The following is a 15,812-nucleotide window of genomic DNA, read 5'->3' on the forward strand; positions in this document are numbered from 1 at the left end:
ACTCTTATATCTATATCTTAATTATTTCCAATACACGCCCAGCGATAAAACATTTATTTCTTTTATTTATTTTTCTTGATTGTGTGCTTACCCGTCGACGAGCAGCACTGCGAGCAAGTGAACGAGGACCAGTACCGTGACCCCGAACCCGAAGGACAGTACCTCAATTAGGACTTCCCGGAAGGCTTTGAAGACGGCAAGTTCAATCTCATCCTTTGATGTATGTTTTGTCCCAGTTTTTATAAACACAACCTATTAGCCTATTTTATAAAATTGCATATGTTTTGCCTGCTAAAAACATGGTTGGATAGCCACCCCTTGATTTGTTATAACCATTCCTTGACCACCTAGATTAATGTCTGAATGTGATTTTTTTGGACGTTAATCGCTGCTAGAACACTTAGGACCTTAAACACAATACAACTTGTTTATAAAAGGAAAAATGTGTGAGTGTGTGGGAAGGGAAAAATGTGGAATTTCGAAAGATGAGTTTAGACGGGATGGATGGCACTTCTGTGTGAATTGCCGAATGGTGTGCTCGTACCTGTGTGGTTGAGCAAGGAAGGGAGATATCCATCTTGTTACAATTAAGGACCGAGTTGGTGTGTCATCTTGCCTAACTCCACTATCGTGCAAGCCACTCGACCGTTGTATGGGCAACGGCTTAGCATAAACCCCACTAGTTAGTCTGATAGCCATCAGGAGAGCTGAGAGCAACGGGTGATTAAGGAGAAGGGATAAGCTCTGTGTGACTTATGCCCCGGTTAAACCTCGGAGATAGGTCAATGGCCCCTTGGTGGATCCTGTGGAGCCTAGTCAGGTCTAGCTAAGGTGGGTAATGGCTTTGTTGGGATCTGCACCGACACTGAGGTGATCGTGCTGTGGTACCCCGCTTGTGGGTAAAGTTGCACACCTCTGCAGAGTTAAAATCTATTTAAATAGTCGTGCCCACGGTACTGGGCGAGTTACGGTTTGGTCACACAACTAGTATTTCTTCTGAGAATGAATGGGTTGGCGTGAGTCATTTTGGAAAAGTGTCCGGCAGTGGTGCCGTGTGCTACGGCGGATGAGGAGTCCGGTAGCAATTTAAAACTTGGATCCTGTGTGGATCAACCCTACGTGTTACTCAGCGCAAGATAATGGTTTTTGAAAACCCCTTTCTTTCAAATAAACACATGCATAAAATTAACTTTCCGCAAATTAAACCCTAGCCTTATCCTTGGTTTATTCTGTGCATTATATTCTGTTTATACCCCCTCCATGGGTGTGGTTGGACTTGCTGAGTACGTTTGTACTCACCCCTTTTCTAATTTTTACAGAGGAAGATCCAGACTTCGTTCCCGAAGACGTTGAGTAGAGATCCCGTCCTGCACCCAACTTTGCCTGTGGATAGGGTTACCCGCAGGAAGTTTCGTATGGCGCAAGACTCTGATGACCCCCTCTTCGTAGTTAATATCATTGTGTGGGTGTTAGTTGTTATCCTCGCGATAGTGGCGCTTCACTGCCCACTTCCGCGTAGAGTTGTACGGTGATGTATCATCTAATGTAATAAAAGTGTTATCAGCCTCTTGGGACTGATATTGTATCACTTTTAAGTCTTCTCTTATGAGGGGACGCTTCACATAACGGGTGAGTATGTGCGGGTGGACGGCGCGCCACTATCGCCGGAGGATGAAGCTATGATCGTGCAGGGCTATCTCAGCCCCATCAAGAAGGTGGAGAAGTACCTCATCGTGCGCACCCCAGCGAGTTTGCCTGAGTTGCTGCAAGGATCGCCGTGGCAGTCAGACCGGAGAAATCCATGTTATCATATATGATGGATCTGCCATTGGTGTGTTCTTGATTTGGGATAATGAGAGGAAGTGATTCTCTGCTTGGTCGTTTGATTGTGCCTTTAAGGGGAAGAGCACTTTCAGTTTCGTGAGAACAGCTTTTGTTCTACTGTTGTACGTGTGTGTTCACTGATCAATACTCATAACTATAAACGAACAAATACTAGGAACAGAAAAAAAAAACTGAGTATGGCAAATAGAGTACCAACAATAGGTAACATTTTTAGAAAAATGTTGGTACTTGTTTCTTTTTTTCTAACTTGAAATGAGTTACTCATGAACTTTTAGTTTAATTTGAATATTTTTAATTTCCACAAAATGAAACTCCACCTTTGAGACCATTCAAGTGGCCAAATTTTCCCAATTTCAAAAGTTGGATAAAATGTTTGTTCTTGAAAGTTGAAAATCAGAATTTTATGGCAATTTTTCCTATTTAACAATCTGAATCTATTTTGGGTAATTTTGTTTTTGACTAGTAGTGCCCTAAATAACCTGAACAATACGAAATGACCCCCATGAATTTCCTCAGTAGAGCATCCATCTCTACAATTTCACACTAGCCCAACTAAGCCGGTCAATCTAACATGCCACCGACTCAGTAGAGCATCCATCTCTACAAGTCATCTACTCCTTGTGCCTCCAGCTTGCCATTCCCACCTCTCTTCTCCCCTGCAATAGTGTCCTCTGCCTCTTCCTAGTAATCGCCGCCACCCTTCATGCTCGTAACAGTTTAGATGTTGGGGCTAAAATTTGAGTTGAACTGGTATTCTGATTCTGGTTCGCGGCTGCTGACAAAGGAAAAAAAATATTCAAAGCCCTCTCGGACCAACAAGATCAAAAATGGAAAAGTCTATCAAATGACTTTCAAACTTGACGAAACAGCTTTAAACGCTAAAAGAAGAATCCATCCAAAATATCATCCAAATGGTGAAGCTGTTGTGCGGCAGCCGCAACTGCTGTTGTAGCGAGCATCCAAACTCACAGCACAAGCGACAAATCTTACTATTACTAATTGGAGGCACCTTTTGAAGCCTCCAGGTGAAACCATCTAGGATCATTGGTGGACAGTCTAAAAAAATAGAGAAACTCTACAGATTCTCACAAAAATCAGAAACATCTAGCCATCAATTCGGCAACTCTAATCATAATAGCCATTGGATCTGTAATCTGTTTCTAATAAATTACCCACCTGTGCCATTATGAAAATAAATTAAAGTAACTCCCTAAACGTGTATCTAAATTACCCACATCTGCCATTATAAAAAATAATCTAAAGTAACCCCCTAAACATGTATCTAAATTACCCACCTCTGCTATTATTAAAAATAATCTAAAGTAACCCCCTAATCTTCATATAAATTAATATTAATTTTTTATATATATTATCCAATAATAACATAATGAAAAGTTAAAATAAACCCAAAATCTGAATAAAAATTTTATTATTATAACAAAATATTAAAGCGCATCAATATAAAATTCTAAATTACTATTTCAATCATTATTAGTATATTATTTATGTTATTATTTATATAAAAATATTAACCATAATGTATGTGTCACCATATATTCATGTATAAGAGAAGAGATAATATTATCCATGTTTATATATATGTTGTATTATTGTATATATTATATCTAGTAGCAACTAATCTAAAATAATACAGTAACTGCATGTTCTCGTTTGACTATGGTTTCATCAATTTTACTGTTACCATCGTAGTTGTTGACACAATTAGCTACGTCATCTTTGTATCTCCGCCTTTTGGTTTTCTTGGACCAGGTTGAGATTCAGAAATAACTGTAGACTGTGATCTGGATGACAGGCACCAACTTGTATGGACGTCTATAAAAAACAATTTCTTACATTCACACGCCCAACTATCATTCCTTGTCAACATCACTAATCACGTTATCCTGGTGTCAAAGAAATAGATCATATTATCCACATCTAAAATTCTAAGAATTCGTCATCTTTATCAGCATCAAACTCTCTGAAACTTCTAAATTATATTTCCCACATTGGAGGACTGTTTGGCCATTACTTCAAAATATTACATAGTGCATTCATAATTTTCTATCGAAAATGCAAAAAAAAAAACATGAATGGTCATGACCCCAGTCATCTGCTATCCTCAGACTTTCAGGATCAAGGCAGTACAATCACAGTACGTATAAACCAAGTCCTTGATTGGCTGACTTTCTCTTCCAACTAGCTTTTTCTTTGTACCAATAAGATTCCAATGCAATAAATAAGCAATCATTCTTCAACGCTTCTAGAACACACCCAGGACTGAATTTTCCTGGTCCAAAACATGTGATCTTCGCAATCTCCGAATTCCACACCAGCCAACAACCCGGTCCACTCTTGCTTTCAACCTCCCCATCTTGCTTGCGCGGTCCAGCCGCCACATCTATAAGTATCCCTTGATGGTCCACTGTTTAGCACACACAATCACACAACAAAGACTCATCAGTGACCAGTAAGTCTTCAGTTCTTCACTGATCAGTGCCAACCGACTTGCTTGTTGCCACGATGGTTGTCGGCAAAGTCACACTGGAGTACCCGGTGACCGTGTCGGTCGAGCTGCTGTGGAAGGTGGCGTTCTCCGGCGACGTGTCCATCTTCACCAAGGCCTGCGTCGGCATGATTGACGCCGTGGAGGTCGATGGCGACGGCGGGCCTGGGACCGTCACCACCATGAAGCTCAACCCTGGTAGGTATCAAGCCGGCCGGGAACGAGGCGCACGGCGTCATGGTGCCGGTACTCGCCTAAATCTTTCTTGTTTCTGGTTGCAGCCGTGGGCGACGCGAAGGTGTTCAAGACCCGGCTCCTGTCACGTGATGCGGTGGCACGTGTCGTGAAGTCAGAGATGGTGGTGGAGGGCAGCGAGCTGTCCGTGCAGTTCAACTCGCAGGTGTCCGAGGTGAAGGTGGTGCCGGCCGGCGAGGGTGCTAGCGTGGTGCACATGACGGTGGAGTACGAGCGGGTGGACGGCGCGCTGCTGCCGCCGGAGGAGGAGGCCAGGATTGGGCAGGGCTACCTCGGCATCATCAAGAAGGTGGAGGAGTACCTCGTCGCGCACCCCAGCGAGTTCGCCTAAAGCTACCATGAGCATCGTCGTGGCGATGAGGCCAGAGAAATCCGTGTTAAATAATGATGGTGATCATGCTATGGGTGTGTTCTTGATTTGAAAAACAGAATAACGAGAGGAAGTGATCCTCTGCCTGGTCGGTTGATTGTGATTGTGGTTGTGGGGAAACAACAATTTCAGCTTTTGCGAGAACAGTTTATGTTCCGTTTTCTTTTCTGGTGCGTCACCTACGAGTCGATACCACTGTCTATGTCTTCCTCTCGCAATGATTCACTAGTACATAAAAATTCTCGTTAGATCTAAAACTCAAAACTATTTTATTTTAAATTAGAAAATATGAGACTAGTATAACTTTTTTCAAAAATGATACTACCTATTGGTTCTCTATTTGAATCTTATTTATTCAAAATTGTAGGCATAACTATAAATAAATACTAGGAATAGAAAAAATGAATCTTAATAACGGGCAAAGTAGAGTACCAACAAATAGGTTACATTTTAGGAAAATCTTGGTTGTTGTTTTTTATTTTCTAACTTACAATGAATTACTTATGAATTTTCTAGTTTCAACGTGAATTTTTTTAATTTCCATAAAAATGAAAATCCACCTTTGGAACCACCTAAGTGGCTACATTTTCTAAATTGCAAAAGTTGGATGTCCCTTGTTATCGATTCGGTTTGTAATTGAAAATTGAAAATCAGAATTTTATGATAATTTTTCCTATTTAAAAAATCCAAATATATTTGGCTAATTCAGTTTTTGACTCATAGTTCCCTAAATAACCTATAGAACCCAAAATCACCCCATACAGTACCTCTGTAGAGCAACCGACCTACAATTTCGTCGGAGCAACCAAAACCGGTCAATCTAACATCCCACCGACCCACCCCACCAAGTCATTTACTTTCTCAGCTCCATGTGGAGGACAGCTTTCACCACCGGTGGCCGCCGTTGAGGGCTTGCATCCTACTGCTGCCCTTCTGTCTCGGATCTGCGGGGCACCCGCTAGGGGTCGCCGGTCACCGTGCATTGCATTGCTTCTTGGTATGCAGTTTTTCAGGCGAAAGCTTAGTTTGATCCTCAACTGCTGGAGATGACGGTGACTTTGGCATCTATTACCTTCTTGAAGGCGTTACCGTGAGGACCTCAATTTATACAAGGACAGATCTAGGTGAAAATGAAAGAACCGACACACTGGTTCGGTCGGCGGCAGCATCTTGATGTTGCTCTTCTCTTGAGGCGTGGTCTTCTTGAGGTGTGATCTTGGAGTTCTTGATGGTGACACCTTGGTCAGCTTGGAGCAATAGGCGTGCCTAATCGGTTTGCGTTGAGACTGAACTAGTGCAGTTTCTAGATCACTGGGTGACCGTACGGCATAGGACCATCGACGGTCCTTACATTAAGAATTTTTAAATAGACTGTTGATGTGACATTTCGGTTACTACATGAGGACCAAAGCAAGGTTGAAAGAAGGACATAGCACAAGTTCGAAGCTTAGTCTTTACGCTTTCTTTTTTCTTCCTTTTCTTGTGTTTTGTATTCCTCAGTTGGAGGTTTGGAATGTAAGTATTTGTATAAACTTCTGACTTTGTGGCTAGATATGTTTCTTTATGGTGGTAGGTATTCAATTGTGAAAAATTCCCGTAATCTAAAATAGACTACTATTCCAAGTCAGCTCTTCTAGATCATATTATCCATATCTAAAATTCTCTGAATTCGTCATCTTTGTCAGCATCATACTTTCAGAATCTTCTAAATTGTATTTCCCGCATTGGAGGACTGCTTGTCCATTACTTCAATCTCAGGTCGTTCACCAGAATACTACATAGTGCATTCATAATTTTATATCAAAAAATAGAAAAAACACATGAATATTAATATTAATATTCCTCTCGTCAGTTACCAGTGGGTCTTCAGTTCTTCACTGATCAGTGTCAACCGACTTGCTTGTTGCCACGATGGTTGTCGGCAAAGTCACACTGGAGTACCCGGTTGCCGTGTCGGTCGAGCTGCTGTGGAAGGTGGCGTTCTCCGGCGACGTGTCCATCTTCACCAAGGCCTGCGTCGGCATGATTGACGACGTGGAGGTCGACGGCGACGGCGGGCCCGGGAGCGTCACCACCATGAAGCTCAACCCTGGTAGGTATCAAGCGGGGAACAAGGCGTACAGCGTCATGTCGACGGTACTCACCTAAATATTTCTTGTTTCTGGTTGCAGCCGTGGGCGACGCGAAGGTGTTCAAGACCCGGCTCCTGTCGCGTGATGCGGCGGCACGCGTGGTGGAGTCGGAGATGGTGGTGGAGGGCAGCGAGCTGTCCGTGCAGTTCAAGTCGCAGGTGTCCGAGGTGAAGGTGGTGCCGGCCGACGAGAGTGCCAGCGTGGTGCACATGACGGTGGAGTACGAGCGGGTGGATGGCGCGCTGCTGCCGCCGGAGGATGAGGCCAGGATCGGGCAGGGCTACCTCGGCCTCATCAAGAAGGTGGAGGAGTACCTCGTCGCGCACCCCACCGAATTCGCCTAAAGCTACCATGAGCATCGTCCGTTGCGGCGATCGGGCCAGAGAAATCCGTGTTAAATAAATTAAATGATGGTGATCATGCCATGAATTTGTTCTTGATTTGAAAATCGGAATAATGAGAGGATGCCATGAATTTGTTCTTGATTTGAAAATCGGAATAATGAGAGGAAGTGATCCTCTGCTTCATCGGTTGGTTGTGCTTGTGGAGTTGTGGTTGTGGGGAAACAACAGTTTCTGTTTTTGTGAGAACACGCTATGTTCAATGTTCTTTTTTGGTGCGTATCACCTGGAAATCGATGCCAGTGTCCATGTCATCCTCCAGTTGGAATGATTGGTGAGAAGTGACCATGGAAATTGTTGAAGTCAGCCATAATAATGCAATTAGATTATATTGCTGCTGCCTCCGTTCCAAATCGTTGGTCGTTTTCGCAAATCTAGATAAACACTATGTTTAGATGCATGGAAAAAATTATGCATCTAGATTTGCTAAAACGACTTATAATTTGGAATGGAGGGAGTACGTTCAATAGTATTCCAGACAATACACCAGTAGACACGGCATCGGTACTCCTAGAAGTTTGTAAGGTAAAATCAAGGTAGTTGCCATAGAATTCGGGCCGGGCAAATATAACTAAGAATCGAGGACGAACTGAAAAAAATGAGAACCGAAACCGAGAGAATTCAGTTCTACTTCGGTTCCTGATTCTGAAGAACCAAATTTACTCGATTCCTTCGATTCTTTGGCTGGTTAACCGAAGATCCGAACCCAGGGCAAATTTAGCCTAGCTGGTAAAGGCCCAACTAAACCGGCCCAACATTGAAACCCTAGCTAAACCCATCCGCCCATCCTAGTTCCACACGGCGGCCACACTCCACTGCGCCGCTCCGACAGTCAGGCCCCGTCGGCACCCCGCGCGGCGTCCATCCCCCGGCCAGCACCCACCCATCTGCTCCAGCCTCCGGTTCGTAGGAAGCCGCGTTTTGCATCCGGCTCCTGCCCCGCTAGGACCCAGCGCCACAGAGCGCGTCCAGCAGTCCGGCCCCTGCCCCGTGCCGGCGCGCCTATGGCGCCGCTACCCGACATGACCGACCGAGAGCTAGGCGCGAGCGGGTCCGATGCCGCCACGACCGGCATAGGGGCCAGCGCGGAGGATCCCCCATGGCGCCTCCACCTCACCGCCGCCTGCTCCTCCTTCCTCTCCAGCCCCGTCATGCGCTGCCCCTACTCCAAGCCCGACCTCCACGGCTCCGCCTACCCCAGCTCTGCTCTTAGCCTTGGAGATCCTCAACGGCGGGGGAGGCGCGGCTGGATTGTTCGGTTCCCTCAGTTAGAACCTGAACTAAACCGAACCAACCGAAACCGAAGTTGCTCGGTTCTTGATTCTGAGAAGAACCGATCGGTCCTCATATTCCAAGAATAGAACTTCTTTGAAAATCGAAGAACCAAACCGATCGATTCGGTACTAAACAAATGCCCAGGGCTACATAGAATGCACACAGTTTTGCAAGAACCACACGGATTCCAGCGAGACTTTAATGTAGAGTAGTAGGTGCAAGCGATGTCCAACAACTATTGTTTTCTACCAAGGTGGAAGATTACAAACCTCCACTTATAGATATCCTCAGTCTATATTTTATATCTATTTATCTATATAATATAAAGATACAAAACTTTTGAAAACATTTCTCACCTATATTTGGCCCATGCCTTACCCCTCATATTAGACTCACGTGTTGGCATCGAGAGAGGTGGGGCGAAGGGTAGACCCATAGAAATAGCATGTTCCAGAACATTTCTGCCAAAAAGTTTTTTTTGTTACCAGCCTACGCATACCCCTCTACCACGCGCACCTGCCTCAGTAGCCGAGCCTCTGCTCGGCGAGCGCCCGTGAGCCTCTGCCACATGCGCCCAGACTAATGTGTCCACCCCCGCAGGCGCTTCCTCCTCTATTGTCATACATCGGTCGGCCACAATCTGTTAGGCCTCGCCTCTCGTCATCTTGCGCGCGCTCTTGGCCTTCCACCTCCCCCTTCGATCCTTATCCCGCTCCATCTCCCCGCACCCCGTGCTTGGAATCGCTGACATCGCACTAGTATATTTGCTCGTTAAATCTAAAAGTTCATTATTTGAAATGTGATAATCCTCCATCTTTGTTAAAGGTAAGATTCCTAGTAATAACCAGCATAGGGGTTGGTCAGTCAGGCTTGGATGAAATGTCCAAGCAAAGCCTAAATAAAAGGTAGTCTAGCACAATAGTCTTATTTTCAACCCTCAACTACAAAACCAGACAACAAAGATTTTCTTTTTAAAAATAAAATTATAGTTAAATCTAAAAAATCAAACTATTCTTTATTTAGAAAATATGAAACCAGTATCAATTTTTCAAAAATGATACTATCTGTTGGTGCTCTATTTGAATTTTATTTATTCAAAACAGTAGGCATAACTATAAACGGACAAATACTAGGAACAGGGGGGAAATTGAATATGGAAAGTAGAGTACCAACAATAGGTAATATTTTTAGAAAAGTGTTGGTACTTGTTTCTTTTTTCTAAATTAAAATGAATTACTCATAATTTTTTTAGTTTAAACTTGAATATTTTTATTTTCCACAAAATGAAAATCCACCTTTGAAACCATTCAAGTCGCCAAATTTTCCTAATTTCAAAAGTTGGATGCCGGCCCCTTGTTATCGGTTTGTACTTGAAAGTTGAAAATCAGAATTTTATGATAATTTTTTTCCTATTTAACTATCTGAATCTATATTTTGGGTTATTTTATCTTTGACTCATAGTGCCCTAAATAACCTGAACAACACGAAATCACCCCATGAAGTTCCTCAGTAGAGCATCCAACCTCTACAATTACACACTAGCCCAACTAAGCCAGTCAATCTAACATCCCACCGACCCACCCACCAAGTCATCTACTCCTTGTGCCTCCAGCTCGCCATTCCCACCTCTTTTCTCCTTTGCAATGGTGTCCTCCGCCTCTCCATGCTCGTAACAGTTTAGATGCTGGGGTTAAAATTTTGAATTAAACTTGTATTGTGATTCTGATTCTGACTGCTGGCTGCTGACATAGGAAAAAATATATATATTCATAGCCCTCTCGGGCCAACAAGATCAAAAATGGAAAAGTCTATCAAATGACTTTCAAATTTAACGAAACAACTCAAACCCTAAAAGAAGAATCAATCCAAAATATCAATATTTCATAATATACTTTATGAAATATTTGCAAAAGTTATGGCTACACAACCCCTGAATATTACTTTCAGGAGGGCACTGATGGAGAATAAACTTGTCGAATGGCAGGATCTGGTAGCCCAGATCGCTCATGTCAATATGGTGGATGGCACAGATACCTTTAGATGGAACTTAACCAAATCCGGGGTATACACAGTTCAATCTTGGTATTTGCATCTTATCGTAGACAAGCACCTTTTAGACATAAGTTCATCTGGAAATTAAAGACCCCCCTAAAAAATCAAAATTTTCCTCTGGTATCTGCAAAGGGGCATAATCTTAACTAAAGATAACCTCGCTAGGAAAAATTGAATAGAAAGTCAAAAATGTTGTGGATGTAATAGTAATGAGACTATCAAACATCTCTTCTTAGACTGCCATTATGCGAGGATGGTTTGGAGGGTTATCTTTTTTGCTACCGGTTTAACACCGCCTTGATCGATCAGCCAGATGTTTAGTTCCTGGCTCTCTAATCAGCATATTAAGGTTAGACAATTGATTTCGGTAGGGGTTGCTGCTGTTTGCTGGGCTATGTGGCGTAGTCGGAATGATATTGTTTTCAACAGAACCAAATTTAATTTGATTATGCAGATTATTTTCAGGGGAACATATTGGTTACGTTTCTGGGCGCAGCTGCAGCGTAACAACCAAGCCAGGAACACACTCCTCGCTAAGCACAAAGATTGAGATGGTCGCTCTGGAACAAGCGCAAGGAGGGTGGAAGCACAATTTTTGTTTGCTTTAGTTTCGTTTGCTCTTGTTTGAGACTGGTTTTGCTCTGTCGTTCTTGTTTTAAAACTTTGTAATAATTGGCTTTGTACGTCCCGTAGAGGCCGGATGATGTTCATCCTTTATCTAAAAAAAGACTTTATGAATAATGTAGAGGAAATCAAGGTGAGAGATGAATCAGAGCAAGAACTCTATATTTATGGTGATTTTGAGATGGACTGAGAAAAATATTTTTCCTTAAACATTCTCACAAGTCCTAGCACGTTGAGGACATGAGAATTCATCGAGTCTGCTTAGTCGCATGCAGTAGATGCACCGGGGATGCGTCTACCGTTGCAGCTGCCACCCCCAACTGCGGCAGCTGGCCAGAAGCAGCAGCCAGCAGCCACCGGCAGTTGCGGTTGTTTTGGTGCTGCACAAGCGATAAATGAACAAGCAAGAACTCGTGAGTATTGGATTCATCCAAATATCATCCATATAAGGGCAACACAAACCCAGAATTCGCATTTTGCAAATTGTAGAAAACACTCATCTGTAAAGAAATTTGCAAGGGGCCGGGGGCAAATATGGAAGCTACGCTATGATAGGAGAGATTTTTTTTGAAACTTTTCGTTTGTCCTTCTTAGAATCCTAAATAACTATCAATTGCGACCTGGATGACACATCCTAACTTGTAGATACATCCAGTATATGAAAACAATTTCATGTATACAAAGCATGCACTCAACTACTATTCCAAGTCAACCCTTCTAGATCATATTATCCAAATCTAAAATTCCCTGAATTCGTCATCTTTATCAGCATCATTCTTTCAGAATCTTCTAAATTGTATTTCCCGCATTGGAGGACTGCTTGTGCAGCATTACTTCTATCTAAGGTCGTTCACCAGAATACTACATAGTGCATTCATAATTTTATAATGAAAAATACAAAAAACAGATGAGTGCGCAGACTTAGTCCTCTTCTATCCTCAGACGACTTTTAAGTCCCAGACTTAGTCCTCTTCTATCCTCAGACGACTTTTAGAAGGCAGCACAATCACAGTATAAACTAAGTCCCTGATTGGCCGACTTCGCTTCCTACTAGCTAGTCTCTGAAAAGAATAATTTGTACAGATAAGATTCTAATAAGCAATCATTCTTCAACGCTTCTTGATCACATACAGGTCTGAATTTTACTGGTCCAAAACATGCGATCTTCGCAGTCTCTGAATTCCACACCAGACAACACCCGGTCCACTCTCGCTTCCAAACTCCCAACTTGCTTGCTCGCCCCGGCTGCCACAGCTATAAGTAACCAGTAAGTCTCTATTTAGCACACACAATCACACACAATTTAGCACACACAATCACACAACAAAGCCTCTCATCAGTGACCAGTAAGTCTTCAGTTCTTCACTGATCAGTGTCAACCGACTTGTTGCCACCATGGTTGTCGGCAAAGTCACACTAGAGTACCCGGTTGCCGTGTCGGTCGAGCTGCTGTGGAAGGTGGCGTTCTCCGGCGACGTGTCCATCTTCACCAAGGCCAGCGTTGGCATGATTGACGCCGTCGAGGTTGACGGTGACGGCGGGCCTGGGAGCGTCACCACCATGAAGCTCAACCCTGGTAGGTATCAAGCCTGGAACAAGGCGCACAGCATCGTGTCTCCTGTGCTCGCATGAATCTTTCATGTTTCTGGTTGCAGCTGTGGGCAACGGGAAGGTGTTCAAGACCCGGCTCCTGTCGCATGATGATGCGGCACGCGTGGTGAAGTCAGAGATGGTGGTGGAGGGCAGTGAGCTGGCCGTGCAGTTCGAGTCGCAGGTGTCCGAGGTGAAGGTGGTGCCGGCCGGTGAGGGTGCCAGCGTGGTGCACATGACGGTGGAGTATGAGCGGGTGGACCGCACGCTGCTGCCGCCGGAGGAGGAGGCCAAGATCGGGCAGGGCTACCTCGGCCTCATAAAGAAGGTGGAGGAGTACCTCGTCGCGCACCCCACTGAGTTCGCCTAAAGCTACCATGAGCATCGTCGTGGTGACCGGGCCAGAAAAATCCGTGTTAGATAATGATGGTGATCATGCCATGGGTGTGTTCTTGGTTTGAAAAAATCGGAATAACGAGATGAAGTGGTCCTCTGCTTCATCGGTTGATTGTTCTTGTGGTTGTGGGGAAACAACAGTTTCAGTTTTTGTGAGAACACGTTAGGTTCTATGTTCGTATTTTGGTGCGTGTCACCTGCAAGTCAATACCACTGTCTATATATGTCTCCCTCCGTCGCAATGATTCACTAGTACGTTAGTACGTTGATGGTCTTTGATTTTTCATATTTATCCCGATTGCTGTTGGGGCTGCGACTAACGAAGACTTTTATCTTCCCATTAGTAGCTCCAACTCGGAATAAAAGTCCAAACCTTTAATCTCGCTTGGTAACACTAAACCAGACTAAAGGGTTGCACTATGTTGCCAACCCGGATTAAAAGATCCTCCATGAGTTACTTCAAAATTATAGCATCCCAATCCGAATTAGAATCACATATGCTATGTATGTGGAGTGACAAGGAAGTTATGGGTGAGTCAAGGTCTCGGATTAAGTCTCGCAGACTGAAAGGTTGGTGGTGGTTGCAATTTGTTTTTTAACTTGCGTGGTGTCCTGACACCACATCAGGAGACATGGCACCGGTACTCCTAGAAGTTGGTAAGGTAAAATTAATTAGCTGATGTAGAATGACCCAATTTTGTAAGAACCGCACGGATTACAATAAAACTTTAATGTAGAGTAGTAATATGTTGGTGCAAGTGTTGTCCAAGAACTACCGTATTCTTCCAAGGTGGAAGATAACAAACCTCCACCTATACATACCCTCAGTGACGCGAAGGTGCTCAAGACCCGGCTCCTAACGCGCGACGTGGCAGCGCGCGTGGTAAGGTCGGAGCTAGTGGTGGAGGGCAGTGAGCTGGCCGGGCAGATGAAGTCGCAGGTGTCCGAGGTGAAGGTGGTGTTGGAAATTTTCGGTGGCCAAAAGGTCGTAAAATAAGAAAAAAAAAGATAAGAGGATAAAACTGCCGTTTTCACGCCTTCATCGCTAGCGCAGTCAACACATGGTTGCAATCCTTGATCGCCCAGTGCCAAATAAATAAGTGGGAGGGGACGTCGGCATCATGGATCTAGTGCAAACCTAACCAAAAACCCTAGCCCGCGCGCCTACACGCCATCTGATCCCTGACAGCGCTGTAGCGATTGAAGTTCATCGTCAACTCGTCATCACCGTCGTAGGGCAAACGAGGTGGTGGCCCAAGGGACGACGGGTACCCACGACCTTCTACGACTCCGGGAACAACTATGTGAACACCTATCATTCCAACCTCATCACCAATCGAGATGGCCGGATCTGCGTCAGCTGTTGCACCCGGTTTAGATGTTGACATTACTCATGTTATTTTAAGTTGTGCTAACATTGTTTAGGTGGAGTTTGTTCCTACATGGAGGTGCCGGTTGGCGTGGGCGCCTGCATGGTGCACATAATGAAGCGTCCCCTCATAAGAGAAGACTTAAATGTGATACAATATCAGCCCCAGGAGGCTGATAACACATTTATTACATCAGATGGTACATCACCGTATAACTCTACGCGGTAATGGGCAGTGAAGCGCCACTATCGGGAGGATAACAACTAAAACCCACACAACGACATTAACTACGAAGAGGTCATCAGAGTCTTGCGCCATACGGAGCTTCCTGCGGGTGACCCTATCCTACACAGAGTCTTGCGCCATGCCTGTAGGATAGGGTCACCCGCAGGAAGCTCCGTATGGCACAAGACTCTGATGACCTCTTCGTAGTTAATGTCGTTGTGTGGGTTTTAGTTGTTATCCTCGCGATAGTGGTGCTTTACTGCCCATTTCCGCGTAGAGTTGTGCGGTGATGTACCATCTTATGTAATAAATATGTTATCAGCCTCCTTGGACTGATACTGTATCACATTTAAGTCTTCTCTTATGAGGGGACGCTTCAAGTGGTATCAGAGCCGTAAGTTGGCCGTAGGACGTGACCCTAAGATCGAGACCCTTTTTTTCGAGCTGTTCCACATTAGGACTTTCCTTTCTTAATCCTTTTTCCACTCATACACTCACCATTGACTCTTGCCCTGTTCTAGATGGCTGACAATGGATGGAGTGGCAGAATCTGCCACGCAGAGCCCGGCCTTCCTAAGTTATTGATACTCAGCCTGAAACGCATCGGAGTGGTGGACCCACTAGAGTACGTCTACCGGGAGTACGACTCCAGGGGCACTCTTCGGTGCGACATGATGATTTTCGTGGGAAAGAGCACCCGCTACCCTGACGTGGACCCCTGGTTCATCTCCACCACTGGCTTTCGCTTCCCAGACACCTACCAAAAAGTCG

The 15,812-nt window shown here is 44.4% G+C and overlaps 3 protein-coding genes across 3 annotated transcripts; all 3 read left to right on the forward strand.

The window, feature by feature from the left end:
* Window positions 1-4,267: 4,267 nt before the first annotated feature.
* LOC120699747 (major allergen Api g 1, isoallergen 1-like) lies at window positions 4,268-5,132 on the forward strand. Its single transcript, XM_039983806.1, has 2 exons — window positions 4,268-4,549; window positions 4,633-5,132. The coding sequence occupies exons 1-2, from the start codon at window positions 4,369-4,371 to the stop codon at window positions 4,935-4,937; spliced, it is 486 nt and encodes a 161-aa protein (XP_039839740.1). The 5' UTR covers window positions 4,268-4,368; the 3' UTR covers window positions 4,938-5,132.
* A 1,690-nt stretch (window positions 5,133-6,822) lies between these two features.
* Window positions 6,823-7,465, forward strand: LOC120699748 (major allergen Api g 1, isoallergen 1-like). The gene is made up of 2 exons (XM_039983807.1): window positions 6,823-7,068; window positions 7,148-7,465. Exons 1-2 carry the CDS (start codon window positions 6,888-6,890, stop codon window positions 7,450-7,452), a joined length of 486 nt encoding a protein of 161 aa, XP_039839741.1. The 5' UTR covers window positions 6,823-6,887; the 3' UTR covers window positions 7,453-7,465.
* Window positions 7,466-12,756: 5,291 nt separating this feature from the next.
* Window positions 12,757-13,677, forward strand: LOC120699749 (major allergen Api g 1, isoallergen 1-like). Its single transcript, XM_039983809.1, has 2 exons — window positions 12,757-13,036; window positions 13,116-13,677. The coding sequence occupies exons 1-2, from the start codon at window positions 12,856-12,858 to the stop codon at window positions 13,418-13,420; spliced, it is 486 nt and encodes a 161-aa protein (XP_039839743.1). The 5' UTR covers window positions 12,757-12,855; the 3' UTR covers window positions 13,421-13,677.
* Window positions 13,678-15,812: the final 2,135 nt, after the last annotated feature.

Source organism: Panicum virgatum, chromosome 3K (genome assembly GCF_016808335.1).
Source record: "Panicum virgatum strain AP13 chromosome 3K, P.virgatum_v5, whole genome shotgun sequence".
Classification (NCBI taxonomy): Eukaryota; Viridiplantae; Streptophyta; class Magnoliopsida; order Poales; family Poaceae; genus Panicum; species Panicum virgatum.

Excerpts from the sequence above, each read along its gene's own strand:
- LOC120699747 (XM_039983806.1), top strand. The coding sequence starts at position 4,369 with ATGGTTGTCGGCAAAGTCACACTGGAGTACCCGGTGACCGTGTCGGTC. Across the intron at positions 4,550-4,632 it reads CACCATGAAGCTCAACCCTG|CCGTGGGCGACGCGAAGGTG; the intron begins GTAGGTATCAAG and ends TTCTGGTTGCAG.
- LOC120699748 (XM_039983807.1), top strand. The coding sequence starts at position 6,888 with ATGGTTGTCGGCAAAGTCACACTGGAGTACCCGGTTGCCGTGTCGGTC. Across the intron at positions 7,069-7,147 it reads CACCATGAAGCTCAACCCTG|CCGTGGGCGACGCGAAGGTG; the intron begins GTAGGTATCAAG and ends TTCTGGTTGCAG.
- LOC120699749 (XM_039983809.1), top strand. The coding sequence starts at position 12,856 with ATGGTTGTCGGCAAAGTCACACTAGAGTACCCGGTTGCCGTGTCGGTC. Across the intron at positions 13,037-13,115 it reads CACCATGAAGCTCAACCCTG|CTGTGGGCAACGGGAAGGTG; the intron begins GTAGGTATCAAG and ends TTCTGGTTGCAG.